Here is a 12,984-nt window from a genome sequence, read left to right on the forward strand (position 1 = left end):
AAGTTCATCAATTTTGTGGAGCTCATTAAACTAGGATAGTTTCAATTGGATTTTGAATAAATGTGCAATGAAGGAGTTATCTTGAGGGAATCAAGTCCCGTTTGCTAAATCAGAACTCCCGTCCATTTAGGGCAGCAGCAGATGTTCTCCAATTCAAAAAGGCTAAGGAAGCCTATGAATGAAAATGTTACAGTATGAATACCACAACTTACTAAGTACCTGTGTGCTTGTATGTGTAATCAAAAGCATGGGAAACAATGAAGAATAAAACATTCAGCAAATGCAAAGATCTGGCGACTGACGTTATTTTTTTTAAAGGATCACGTGGTCACTGAGTTTCTGAGTCATTTCCTGGAAAGGAAACACCCAGTGACTCAAAACTGAGAAAGTGAAAGTTAACTCAGGTCTTTGGAGCGAGGGAGCCATGGCTGCTGCTGGGCGTCCCGTCCAGAATCTTTGCGATGAAGCCACTTGCTCCATCTGCTTGGAATATTTTAAGGATCCAGTGATCATCGCAGAGTGTGGGCACAATTTCTGCCGATCCTGCTTGATCCAGTGCTGGGTGGAATCGGAGGCAGAGGCTTCCTGCCCTCAGTGCAGAGAAAGAGTCCAGAGAAGGAGCCTCATCTCCAATCGGCAACTGGCAAACTTCGTAGAAATAGCCAAGAATCTCAGCCTTCAAGAGGGAAAGGAGGGGGGAGGAAAATGGAGTGTCTGCGAGGAGCACCAGGAGCCCCTGAAACTCTTCTGCAAAGTCCATGAAGCCCCCATCTGCGTGGTGTGTGACAAATCAAAGGAACATGAAAATCACAAGGTGATTCCTCTGAAGGAGGCTTTCGAGGAATACAAGGTAGGAGATCCCTGGATCTTGAGGGGGGAGAAATAGCTGTGGATTCTTCTTGGAAGGTTTTCTTTTTAATTCTCAGGTCTAAAGTAGGCATGGCATGAATTGGTGGTTGTTTATTATGTAAAACGCAGCCCAGGGGAAGCCTGAGGGCTCCTGGGATGGCTGGGAGGAGGGAGTTGAAGTCTTTCTCTCTGCCAGAAAGGGTTAACCTCATTCCCATCCCCCAGGAAGGTTGCTTTATAAATATTTAGAAACTACAGATGTAAATTGCACATACACAACTCAGTACATGTCTCCTTTGGCTAGCAGGATGCTGCCTTAATGCCCTGCAAAGCAGAGAGCAGCAAGGGATCAGCTGCAGGGGGGGGGGCGGTGGCCAGGAATTGACCAGATGGTGCAGGATCCCCCCCCCCCAACGTATATGTCGGAATCAGATTTTCGAGTTGGGGCTGGTGGAAGCACGTACTGGTGGGGAGCACGCTTATTCTGGGGGTGCTGGGGGGCCTGTGCAATAAGGTGTGTGTGTGTGTGTGTGTTGAGGATCTTTTCCCGTCCCAAATGGCGGGAAGGTTCATAGTAGCATCTGCAAAGACTAGGCTAGGGGGAAAGGTGACTTTTCCATGACAACTCAGAATTGGACCTGTGCAATTACCGTATATAAAAGCAATAAGATTCTCATTATGCTTCAGAAAAAAACTTATTAAAATGCCTTTTAATCCCTTTTAAAATAATTCACTTGTTCTACTATAGTGGTGCAAAAATGCTCCTGTGTCATGCAATGTCAATAATGCCACAAAATAGTAAAGATCATAGATCATAGATCATAGAATTGTAGAGTTGGAAGGGACCCTAAGGATCATCTAGTCCACCCCCTGCAATGCAGGAATATGCAGCTGTCCCATATGGGGATCAAACCAGGAACCTTGGCATTATCAGCACCATGCTCTAGCCAATTGAGCTATCTGGGTGAATCCTACTTAGGTGGATTCTGGCTGCAGCAAGAACTTCTTTGGCCCAGAAATGGAAGAAGCTGCACCCCTTTAATCTCCCCTGGTGGTCCAAGCACATGTGGGTTCTGACTTCTGCAGAGAAGATAACTGACAAGTAGCAGAAAACCTGAATTGCCATCTGACCCAATTAAGTGGCAAAGCAGCTGGGTCAAGAGGAAGGGTGGAAAAGCCCTAGGCTTGCAGAAGAGGGGCTTGGAATGGGTGAAGTTTTGAGAAGCGCTGCTCTATTCCTGTATTTCTAGCCTCTTGGGCCGACCTCACTATCTCTTTAATGTTAGACTGATACATTCCAGGTTGGATCCTGCCTCCCCCCTTCTTCCTCCTCCTCCTCTTCCCACGTCTCCCTGGGACCTCAAGATGAGAAGTCAGGCTGGAAGTCTCCTTGGAGGAGACCAAGGAGCAAGCATGGCTGCCTTTGCTCGTCTCCAGACTAGTTTGTTGCACACGAAAAAATTTCCATCCCAATTCTGCAGTGGTTTTCAACCAGTGTGCTGTGGCACCCTGGGGTGCCTTGAATGATGCTCACTCACGGGTGCTGCTGGCAACACTGGCCTCTGTCCCTCTTTCCTTCCTTCCCTCCTCGGATGCCATTTCTGCCTCCCAAAGGCTTGTGCAGCTGTTTGTTGCAGCACATGCAGCAGCCCTGGCTACAAGCTCCGCAGGCAAATGGTGCCTCTGGACTGCACAGGGGTTTTGGTTGCCAGGATCTGAGGCAGCCTCAAAGTAAGCAAGCAAACTGGCGAGGAATGGACAGACAAGTCCCAGGCCCCTGTGGGGCAGCATGAGGAGGAACCTCTCTTTGGGGCTCAGAAACCAAGAGGAGGAATCCTAAGGAGAGGGGAGAGGAGAGTAGGCTGAGAGAGCACTCCACAAGGGAGGGTGTTTGAGAAAGGGTGAGGGGCTGCCAGTTCTGCAAGCAAGAGGGGACCTAACTGGGATCCTGAGCCCCACAGGGGTGCCACAGAAAAAAGGTAGTTGGTCAAGGAAGTCATGGACCCAAAAAAGTTGAAAACCTCTAGACTCTTATTTCCTCCAGTAAACTGCTTTTCTATTATAGCAAGGCCACCGAGCGCATGAAGCCAGTGTAATATTCATCTCTCTGTGTGTCTCAATCAAACCTGAGTTTTTCCTTTTCTCTTTAGGGACAGATCTGTCACCATCTGAAGATTCTGAGGAAAGAGAGAGAGGAAATTCTGGCCTATCAAGCAGACCTGAACAAGGAAAGCAAAGACCTCCTGGTGAGTGTCTGTATTGTTACTAGTGAGGGAACAAGCACTTGAAGAATCGAGTCAGGATTGAGGAGGGATGGGGAAATCTGCCCATTTCAGCTTCTCCCCATTTCTCATTTTCCCATATCAGTTTGTTTATTCATTTATTATTCTGAAAATGAATCAGATGTTAGGGTAGCTACTTCCTTGTACAAATATTTTAATATGTACATTATCCTAAATAATTTTTTTGGTGAACATTACCTGGCTGGGTCAACTGTGAACAATTCAGAGGTGTGAATTTCAAAGGATTGCTCTGTTTTGGTCTCCATATTTTTTCAGGAATAGCAAATTAGGTAAATTCACCTTCGAATCAGCTAATTTGAGTTTATAATGGTACCTGTAGTTACGAACTTAATTCGTTCCGGAGGTCTGTTCTTAACATGAAACTGTTCCTAACTAGAAGCGTGCTTTCGCTAATGGGGCCTCTTGCTGCCGCTGCACCGCCAGCACACGATTTCCCTTCTCGCCATGTGCTCCTCTACTAAGAACAGGATTTTGTATGGGGACTGATTTGTAAATCCGGGGACTGTCCCTGGGAAACGGGGACGTCTGGTAAACTTAGTAAGGGAAATAGTCCCAACTTAGTGACTGTGACTGAGCAGTCACTTCTCCTAACTCTTAGGAACACACAAGGGAGAACACATAGAGCAGAACATGGAGGCCATGTGCTCCTCTACCAAGAACAGGCCAGACCCACATTAAGTCACAAGCAAAGGAAGTCTGTCTCAGCTCAGGAGGAACCAGCAAGTTTTCTCCTGAGTGATACAAAGCATTCCCCAGCATGTGCATTGTAGGACTGTTGTATTTGACTGCAATATGTTTTTACATCCCACATATCCATGGCTAGGGGGGAAAAGCTGCTGGCTTTAGGCAGCAGTCCTCTGCAAAATATAAGTCAATAGAAAGATCAAAATAAATGTTTACATCTTTAGCCACTGGACGTTTCATGTCTCTGAAAAATCAGAAGTGTCCTCCCTATGGAATTCTCATAATTCTCTTCCGGATGTTTTGAAGGCTGACCATCTTCCACTCAGACCTCCTCTTTTCTTGCAGAAATTAACAGAAATGGAGAGGCTGAAGACTGTGGAGAAGTTCAAAGAACTGCGCCAGTTACTGGAAGAAGCAGAAAAGCGTCTGCTGACTCATGTGGAAGAGGTGGAAAAGGCTATTGGAGGGAGAAGGGATGAGCAGCTGGCCAGACTCTCCAGGAAACTCTCCTTTCTTGAGAGGATCATCCAGGAGATGGAGGAAAAGGTTCAGCAGCCAGCGAGTGAACTCCTGCAGGTAAGACGGTGACAGGAACAGCCAGAGGATCCATGAAAAGGCTGCCTCCAATCTTAATGTGCCCCTTTCATGTATGCAAGGAGTTCAGGGGCTCAGATGATGGAGCCTCTAGTCAGGTTTGTAATGGACAGGAAGACCCAAGAGACCTGGGATGCTTAAATCACCTGAATGCAGACTAGAGATTCTTCTGTGGTCTTGATGGAACTGGAGGTGGTTTTCTGCTCTTTGCTGATGCTTTGTCTCCAAATGCCTTCCAGCTGTGGGGGGACTTCGCCTAGGATGCATTCAGGCCTCCTTCCGAAATTAGCCAGTCTGTTGACCAAGCACAACTTCTGGGTTGATCACCTTCACAATGGATCCAGATCAGCCCAAAATGGTGCTCAGTCACAGTGACCAAAGAGCAAGACAGAGGGACTCATCCAGACTGCTGCTTGTCCCACCCCTTTCCTCCAGGAAAAGCCACTGTTTACTTCTGAATGAGAGCAAACATCATTGATATTTGATTTGGAGCAAGGTTTTTCCTGAGGGAAAGTGGCAGGGAAAGCAAAACCACTTGCACTCCTGTTTTCTGGGCACAGGAAAAGCAGAGGTCTGGAGGAGCCCAAAGAAACACGGAGTTGTTTTATTACCGCTTTGGAGGCATTTTATGTTGAGGGTGCTTTTTTTTTTTACTTCCCGATGGAAAATAGAATTTGAAATTTGAGGACTTCTCTGGGGGACAATTTGGGATAGTGCCCTGGCAGGATTATCCTGTAGATTTACGTATGTCTGAATTACACGATGCAAACTGGGTTAAAGTTATTAAATTATAATGTAACAAGAGATGAGGTGGAATCTTCTCTTCAACGCACAAACGTGAAATTTCCCTAAAATGCTGGTGGATTTTCATAAGGATTTTAAACAATTATGGCAAAATGATGTGGAAATGTGGAGAACCTGATATCGGAACAATTAATAATTTCAGATTGGAAAAACAAAGGCTGTGAGAAACAAAAACTGGCTGATTCCACCATCCTTACCCAAAACCTTGGCATGTACAAGGCAGAGTGACATCCAAGGGCCAGGGTCTGAGGGGGCTTCCTAGTGTGGCCTGTGGTGTGCAGTAAATCCCCTTCTCTTTTTCCCTTTAGGATGTGAGAAGCACCTTGCAGAGGTAAGTGGATCTGGCTCATTCCCATTAGCATCACTCCATGAGGCTGGGATGCAAGAACCTAAAAATAGCCCTCCAGGGGTAGCAGGGTAGAGACTGTAGGACTCACTCCCTGCAGCATCTCACAGGTAAAAATAGAGCCCCCTCTTTTGAACTTGTGGCCCCCCAATTCTCCCTCCAAGGTTCAAGGTCAACTGCCTCCTCCCTCCCCATATCCCTTCACCCAGGGATGGGGGGCTCTTTTCTTTCTCTTGCACTTTCTGTTCATGGACATTGTAGTAATTTCAAATATCTAGAAGAGAAAGTTCCAAAGATGCTTGGGAAGTGCTTAGGAAGTACCAATAGATTTCCATGTCCAACTAGAAGCCCCCCAACTCTGGTAACTCAGCCCCTTTGAGGCACTTAGGGAGGGAAGGTCTGTTGGTCTAGAATAGGTAGGTTCTTTTTCATGGAAGCGTTTCCAGCGTGAGAGGCTGAAGGTGGTCTGGAGAGTGGGGTGAAAGTCAGGTTGTTTCCTGCCTCTGGAGGGAGAGTCCCATGGGACATGGAGTTGTGCCCTTCCTGGGTGAGCGAGGGGGGCAGGAAGGGTGGAGGTTGTTCTCCTTGAATGCTTGGCAGCTTTGGACATCACTCCCATCCTCTGGAGAGGCTCAGGGATGGAGAGATGGCAGGCATTCCACTTCAGGGGTTTGGTTCTTACATCCTGGGACCTTCCCAGAAAGTTGTTATGGGGCAGCATCATTGGAAGCCATGGGAGCCCTACAGTGGTGTCGCTTGGGGTTACATCTTGCCCCTTGTGCTGTTTAGCATCCTTACGAAGCCACTGACAGCTCTCCTGAGGGGTTTTGGACTGAGGTCTCACCAATCTGTGGTGGACACCCAGCTTTATCCCACTTTTCCATCTCAGTCAGGGCAGGAAGTTGAAATGCTTGGAGGTGGGTGATGGACTGGATGTGAGTCAAGAGTTGAAGCTGAATTCTGAAAATGACCTGTTGGGAAATAAACTTTCACTTTGTTCATGTTATTGAGATACCCAATAATTTGGGAGACAGTGCCACAATTCATTGTTTTTCTTTTCACCAGATATGAGAAAAGAGAGAGTCCAGAGAAGCCACTTGCTTTCCCTCCAGAGCTGAGGAACAGGATCTTGGAATCCTGTGATCTAAATCACCTTGTGGAAGATGCAATGAAACAATTGAAGGGTAATGAAAAATGGCTGCCAGGATTTCACACTGGGAATTCTATTCCTTCTTCAGAACCGAACATGGCTGAAACAGAGTGTAGAGCAAAGTCAGGATTTTTTCCTCCCATGTGCTTCTGTTTACAATTCTACAGAACCTCCTTTTCCTTTTGGTTCCCCGTCTACACAATCTGGGTTTGTCCTTTCGGAGGTTCTCCTGGTCTGAATGGAGTCAAAGGGCATTAAGAAGCCCCCAGTTCCCCCTCTTCCTCCTGCTCAGGCTTGTTTCTCCAGGCCTGAGCCATATCCTCCTCAGACGTCCCCCTGCAGCTGCTATATCTAGTGCTTCATGTGTCAAAATCTCCTGAGAGTAATAATAATAATAATAATAAATTTATTTATACCCCGCCCATCTGGCTGGGTTTCCCCAGCCACTCTGGGCGGCTTCCAATAGATATATTAAAATACACTAATTTCTTAAAGATTAAAAGCTTCCCTAAACAGGGTTGCCTTCAGATGTCCTCTAAAAGTCTGGTACTGTAGTTGTTTTTCTTTTTGACATCTGGCGGGAGGGCGTTCCAATGAGAGAAGGCCCTCTGCCTGGTTCCCTGTAACCTGGCTTCTTGCAGCGAGGGAACCGCCAGAAGGCCCTCGGTACTGGACCTCAGTGTCCGGGCAGAGCGATGTAGGTGGAGACGCTCCTTCAGGTATACTGGACCGAGGCCATTTAGGGCTTTAAAGGTCAGCACCAACACTTTGAATTGTGCTCGGAAACGTACTGGGAGCCAATGCAGGTCTTTCAAGACCGGTGTTATGTGGTCTCGGCGACTGCTCCCAGTCACCAGCCGCATTCTGGATTAATTGTAGTTTCCGGGTCACCTTCAAAGGTAGCTCCACATAGAGCGCATTGCAGTAGTCCAAGTGAGAGATAACTAGAGCATGCACCACTCTGGCGAGACAGTCTGCAGGCAGGTAGGGCTTCAGCCTGCGTACCAGATGGAGCTGATAAACAGCTGCCCTGGATACAGAATTAACCTGCACCTCCATGGACAGCTGTGAGTCCAAAATGACTCCCAGGCTGCACACCTAGTCCTTCAGGGGCACAGTTACCCCATTCAGGACCAGGGAGTCCTCCACACCTGCCCGCCTCCTGTCTCCCACAAACAGTACTTGTGTCTTGTCAGGATTCAAGCTCAATCTGTTACATCCCACATTGAGTTCCCACATTGAGAGTGGAAGCAAGAGCACATGAGCCCCAAAGGGCACAATTCTGCTTGTTTACAACTTTAAAGATGTGTAGAATGTTTGTGAGGAAGGACTTCCTTTTGCATGAGAGCTCTGCCAATCCTTCCTCATCAACCTTCACTTCTCCTTCTGTTTCACAGTTACGGCTTTAATAATTTCCCTCACCACTTTACTTGGGAAGATGTTAAGGCTGCCTCCATCTCCCCTCTGCCTTCTTTTACAGGATTCCGCTTGCTCTGCCTCCCCTCCAGTCCAAGAATGTAGAGCCCAATTTCAGGGACAAAGTTCAGAGACCATCAGGATTCATGCAGAATATTCTCATTCTGCTATTTAAAGCTTTAGTTATTTTCATAGATTCTTACTATGATTTTCTAGTTTTTAATTATTTTTTGTACAATTTAATTAATATTTAATAATTGTACTTGAATTTAAGGATGCCACGTTATGAAGTGTTACTTTTGTATGGAGATTTATTTCTGGTGGAAGAGTGTTGCCCTTACACTTTATATCTTTTTGCTTCCTCAGATGCTGTGTTATACAGAAAACAGATTCAAAAGGGTAAATTTCCAGGGGAGGAACAATTTTACAGGAGGGATGGGGATTGATATTTCATGGGTGTTGAACCGTCTGTTCTGCAGACTTTGGGACCCCCACCAATGTCATAACTCTGGGTAACAGTTCTCTAGTGTTGTTTGGATTATTTGTCTGTCCCATGAATGAACTGGGAGGGGGTTTGAAGGCTTGGATTGGGGGCAGAGCTTGTCCCTGCGAAGAACCTGCACACCAGTCTTGAGTTCCGTTCCTGCCTATAGACTATTATCCTGGTTTCCCCCTCAATTTTATAGATTTTGCTTTCTTTCATAAAATTTATATACTGCTTGATTGTAGGAAAAAGCCTCCGAGCCTTACAATATCTTACAAAAGCCCTTAAGGAGAATCCTGCAGGGTCAGTCCAATGTCCATCTTGTCAAGTTCTCATGTATTTCTGAGTTTGAAAGGATCCCAAGGATCATCTAGTCCAACCCCCTGCAATGCAGGAATTACAGCTAAACATGTTAGTTGCTTTAATTTCTTAGGCCTTGTGATATTAAATTCTTGAGAATAATGTTTTGGAGAATATTTAACATCACTACTTAGGCCTACAGTCCCAGGACATTCTATACAAGATCTCAAAGTAGCTGTCTTATTAGAAAAGAATTTCAGAAATAGACTGGAAAGAGAAGTTGCTGAACTGCAACTCATTACCAAACTTGGAAACATGGAGAGACCTGGCCTGAACAAAGACATTGGATTCTTAAATCTTTAGCCATCTCACCCCTTGCTTTTTCCTATAAGACCAATTGCAGTCGTTAAGTCGTCAACAGCTATCAGTCAGTCAATCACCCATTCCCACCACCCTGCCGAGTAATACCCCTCCCCACCCTCTCACTATATATAAGGGTCTGGTGACTTCTGTATCAGTGTATCTGCAGAAGTGTGCATGCACACGAAAGCTCATACCAATGACAAACTTAGTTGGTCTCTAAGGCGCTACTGGAAGGAATTTTTTTATTTTGTTAGGCCTACAGTTGTCGTCTTTGCAATTATTTGTTCTATGATTTAATCTTTTGCTTGAAATAAGGAAACAACAGGCGCTATGTTATGGTGATGTTTTGTAAAAAATATTTATTATTTTTTAGATATGCATTGTAGCCTGTTAAGCCTGTCTTTTTGCTTCCTCAGATGTTCAGTCATTCAGAAATCTTCAGAGAGGTAACCTTTTGAGTTATTCCCCCTTTCCCCCAAGGGAACTAGTCTTATGGTATATATTCAATCCAAAAGAGAAGCATGGAATAAGCAGTCCTTTGTAAAATTGCCCTGCCACCTGCCTCCTCTTCCCTGACGGCAAGCCCTAAACTTCCAAGATGGTAGGAAGGCAAGGAGAGACCAAGTGGGTGAGAGAGATGGAGAGCAGGAATAAACAGGCTCCCCACCTAGTGTGATTTTTACTTTTGTGGGCCCAAACCATGACCCCTGCGTAAGTTAGGGGGCACCTATATTTGTTTTTATGTTGTATTTTTAGGCTGTGAACCACCCTCAGACGTATGGATGAAGGGCAGTAGGAAAGTGTGATATTATTATTATTATTATTATTATTATTATTATTATTATTATTACGACCACTACTACAGGGGGATCCTCATCTACTACTACTACTACTACTACTACTACTACAGGAGGGTCCTCACCCCCCACCCCAACCAGAGGTCCCCAAAGGCCAATTCCCACAGATATTGTCAGAGGAAAGCAGCTTCTCTCCTCTCCTGCCTCCTCCAATTCTCCTCTCTTTCCCCTTCACTAACACAGAAGAGATGAGTAAATGGTTTACTGGGTGGTTTTTCCTCTTAGAAAATGCCTGGGTTGAAAGGAGGGCAGGCACAATACACACTGAATATAAGAAAGTGAAAAAAACTGATTTAAAAACCAACAAGGAAGATATTTATTCTGATGAAAGCCTGCAAGGACGGAGAAGTCTTGCATGTGATGCAGAGAAATCCCACTGATCTGAAAGGGAATCTGGGATTTTTGGTTTTTGTTGTTGTTTTTAACAAAATGTCTGTTTCTGTCTCTTGGCTGACTGCCTAATCTTCTCTTTCCCTCATCTTCTCCCCAACGGCAAATGTCACTCTGGATCCAGACACAGCCCATCCAAAACTCATCCTGTCCGAGGATCGGAAAAGCCTGAGATTGGGAGACAAAGAGCAAGTTCTGCCCGACAATCCTGAGAGATTCAGCAGCTGCCTATGTGTGTTGGGACGTGAGGGATTCACAGCAGGCAGACATTTCTGGGAAGTCAATGTGGAAAGTGGGGAAGGGTGGGGTGTGGGGGTCTCCAGGAAGTCTGTGGAGAGAAAGGGCCTCTTCCCCTTAAGGCCCGAGGAGGGTGTGTGGGCTTTGGAGAAGTGGGGAGATGAGTACTTGGCCTGCACCTCCCCTTCTTCCTCTCCTCTGTCCCTGAATGAGAAGCCCAGGAGGATCCGGGTGACTCTGGACTATGAAGGGGGACGTGTGTCTTTTTCTGACGCTGACTCAGGAGCCGAACTCTACACGTTCTCAGGAGCCTCGTTCTCTGGAGAGACCCTCTTCCCTTTCTTTCATCTGTGGGGAAATGAAACCCACCTCAGAATCTCCTGAGGAGACTAAATCTGCCTCTCAGGCCCAACAGGAGTTTCTCTCCAGACCAGAGTGACTGATATGAAAAACATTTACCTGCCAAGAGCACATTGGGCAGTTTTTCAAGGGGACCTTTGAAAGGATTCATTCCAGTCAAAATCAGTAGAAATAACAAAACAAAAATGGGTTGCTTTTTACTTTGCATGTCCCTTTTCCCCAGAATTCCCTCAGCAGCTTACTTCTTAAAGAGACAGTCACACTTTTAGGAGTCCTAATAAATTTCCTCACCTTCAATCTTGTTTTCCTTTTGAGAGGTCTGATTTGGCAGAGCACAAGACTTAATCCCAGGGTTGTGGGTTTGAGCCCCACGTTCAGCAAATGTTTCCTGCACTGCGGGGGGGTGGGATTAGATGACCCTCAGGATCCCTCACAACTCTGCAATTCTAGGAAACCTTCCTCTCCCCACAATACCCTATGCAGCTGTGAAAATGCATGCATCATTGAATTAACAGAGGACTAAAAAATGAACTCCTTCACCCACATCAGGCAGGATAGCTCCTTGCTCTGTAAACCTTAGATAGGAAGAAAATGTTTAATAGATATCCATGAATGCTTCTTTCCAGGAGAGAAAATTTGGACCTTTCCCTTTTCTTGCTTTGATAACAGTGCTTTATATTGCATTGCCTTCTTAACCAAACCGATGCCATCTAGTTTGCACCGAGAGATTCCGGCCGTGAAGTTCTGTTTACAAAAGGAGGCCATTGGTTTGAGGGAAGGGATCAGCCATTGCTTCTCCAAGCCTTATGTCATTTTCTGTTTGATTTCCAGTGGGTCGAATCCAGGCAGAACAATGGCACAAGAGCTTCCACACCCCTGTTGTCCGGCTGATCTTCCTTACCTTTATTATTAATCTCACTTCCCCACCCCCAGAAAGAAAAATATATGCTTGATGTTCCTCCAGATCTGCATGATTAATTTAGCCATTGAACTCAGGGGAGGGGAGGGGATTTTTTTGGAATTGACTAAATGCCATGGGGGCTTTGGTGCCACGTGGCCACCTGCCACGGATGCTTTCGCTGATATTCCTGCCTTGCAGGGGGTTGGACTAGATGATCCTTGGGAGTCCCTTCCAACTCTACAATTCTGTGATTCTATGATGGCAAGCACCTACCCAGCTGGAGTATATTATGGAGCTTAACTGCAGGTGTTTTGGGAATGTTTGGGATTCTTTGTCTGGCTGTTATATGGCGGGACTCTGCCTGTGAAATGCATGGAATGCCGACAGAGGCGGAGGCGTGCGAAAGGCTTGAGCTGAGGTGTTTTGGAAGGTTGGGAAGGAAATAGCGACCAAGCAAAGAGGTTGGGAGCGTAGCTTGGAAGTGATAGGCTGTCTGACCACTGTATACCGTCCTGATTGGCTGAGGCGCACCAGTATGCAAATATAGGGTTCAGTTGTCCGTTCTACCCACCTAGGCTTGGCGGGTTTAAACAGGGTGCAAGGGTAGCACTTTATCCTTGAGGTTTATGTGCTGCTTGGTGCGACATTGAAGAAGAAAAGGGACACACACACACCCGAGCTCAAGGTCTCATGCCCGCGTGTGCGTGTGTGTGGGGGGGCGGACCTGGGCTCTGGCTTATGTGCCACCCCCCTCCGTTTCGTAACACGCTGGTACTCCTAGAACCCCTCAAACAGCTGCATTGTCTGCCCGGTTGTTTCTGCGCTGATTTGAAGGTGTTCCTGGCCGTGTTTCAAGCGGTGCTTCCTAGAGTGGGCGGTACTACCCCCTGGGAAAGGGGAGGCGTGGGGGTGGAAATGACCGCCAGACTTGGAAAAGCTAGCCTCA

The 12,984-nt window shown here is 46.3% G+C and overlaps 1 protein-coding gene across 2 annotated transcripts; it reads left to right on the forward strand.

The window, feature by feature from the left end:
- The first annotated feature begins 364 nt into the window (after positions 1 to 364).
- On the forward strand, positions 365 to 11,434 carry LOC118081331 (zinc finger protein RFP-like). 2 transcript variants are annotated; one of them, XM_088664090.1, is made up of 8 exons: positions 365 to 850; positions 3,000 to 3,095; positions 4,182 to 4,412; positions 5,543 to 5,565; positions 6,646 to 6,764; positions 8,513 to 8,545; positions 9,710 to 9,739; positions 10,665 to 11,434. In XM_088664090.1, exons 1-8 carry the CDS (start codon positions 425 to 427, stop codon positions 11,159 to 11,161), a joined length of 1,455 nt encoding a protein of 484 aa, XP_088520216.1. In that variant the 5' UTR covers positions 365 to 424; the 3' UTR covers positions 11,162 to 11,434. The 2 variants fall into 2 exon arrangements, with proteins under 2 accessions (XP_088520216.1, XP_088520215.1); XM_088664089.1 differs by having other exon boundaries at positions 9,710 to 9,738; positions 10,643 to 11,434.
- Positions 11,435 to 12,984: the final 1,550 nt, after the last annotated feature.

The sequence above is a fragment of the Zootoca vivipara genome, chromosome 2, assembly GCF_965207765.1.
Source record: "Zootoca vivipara chromosome 2, rZooViv2.hap1.1, whole genome shotgun sequence".
Taxonomy (NCBI): Eukaryota; Metazoa; Chordata; class Lepidosauria; order Squamata; family Lacertidae; genus Zootoca; species Zootoca vivipara.

Bases quoted from the DNA above. Each gene is read 5' to 3' on its own strand.
- LOC118081331 (XM_088664089.1), top strand. From the start codon at position 425: ATGGCTGCTGCTGGGCGTCCCGTCCAGAATCTTTGCGATGAAGCCACT. The intron at 6,765-8,512 runs GTAATGAAAAAT...TTGCTTCCTCAG, and splicing joins TGCAATGAAACAATTGAAGG to ATGCTGTGTTATACAGAAAA. The intron at 8,546-9,709 runs GTAAATTTCCAG...TTGCTTCCTCAG, and splicing joins CAGAAAACAGATTCAAAAGG to ATGTTCAGTCATTCAGAAAT.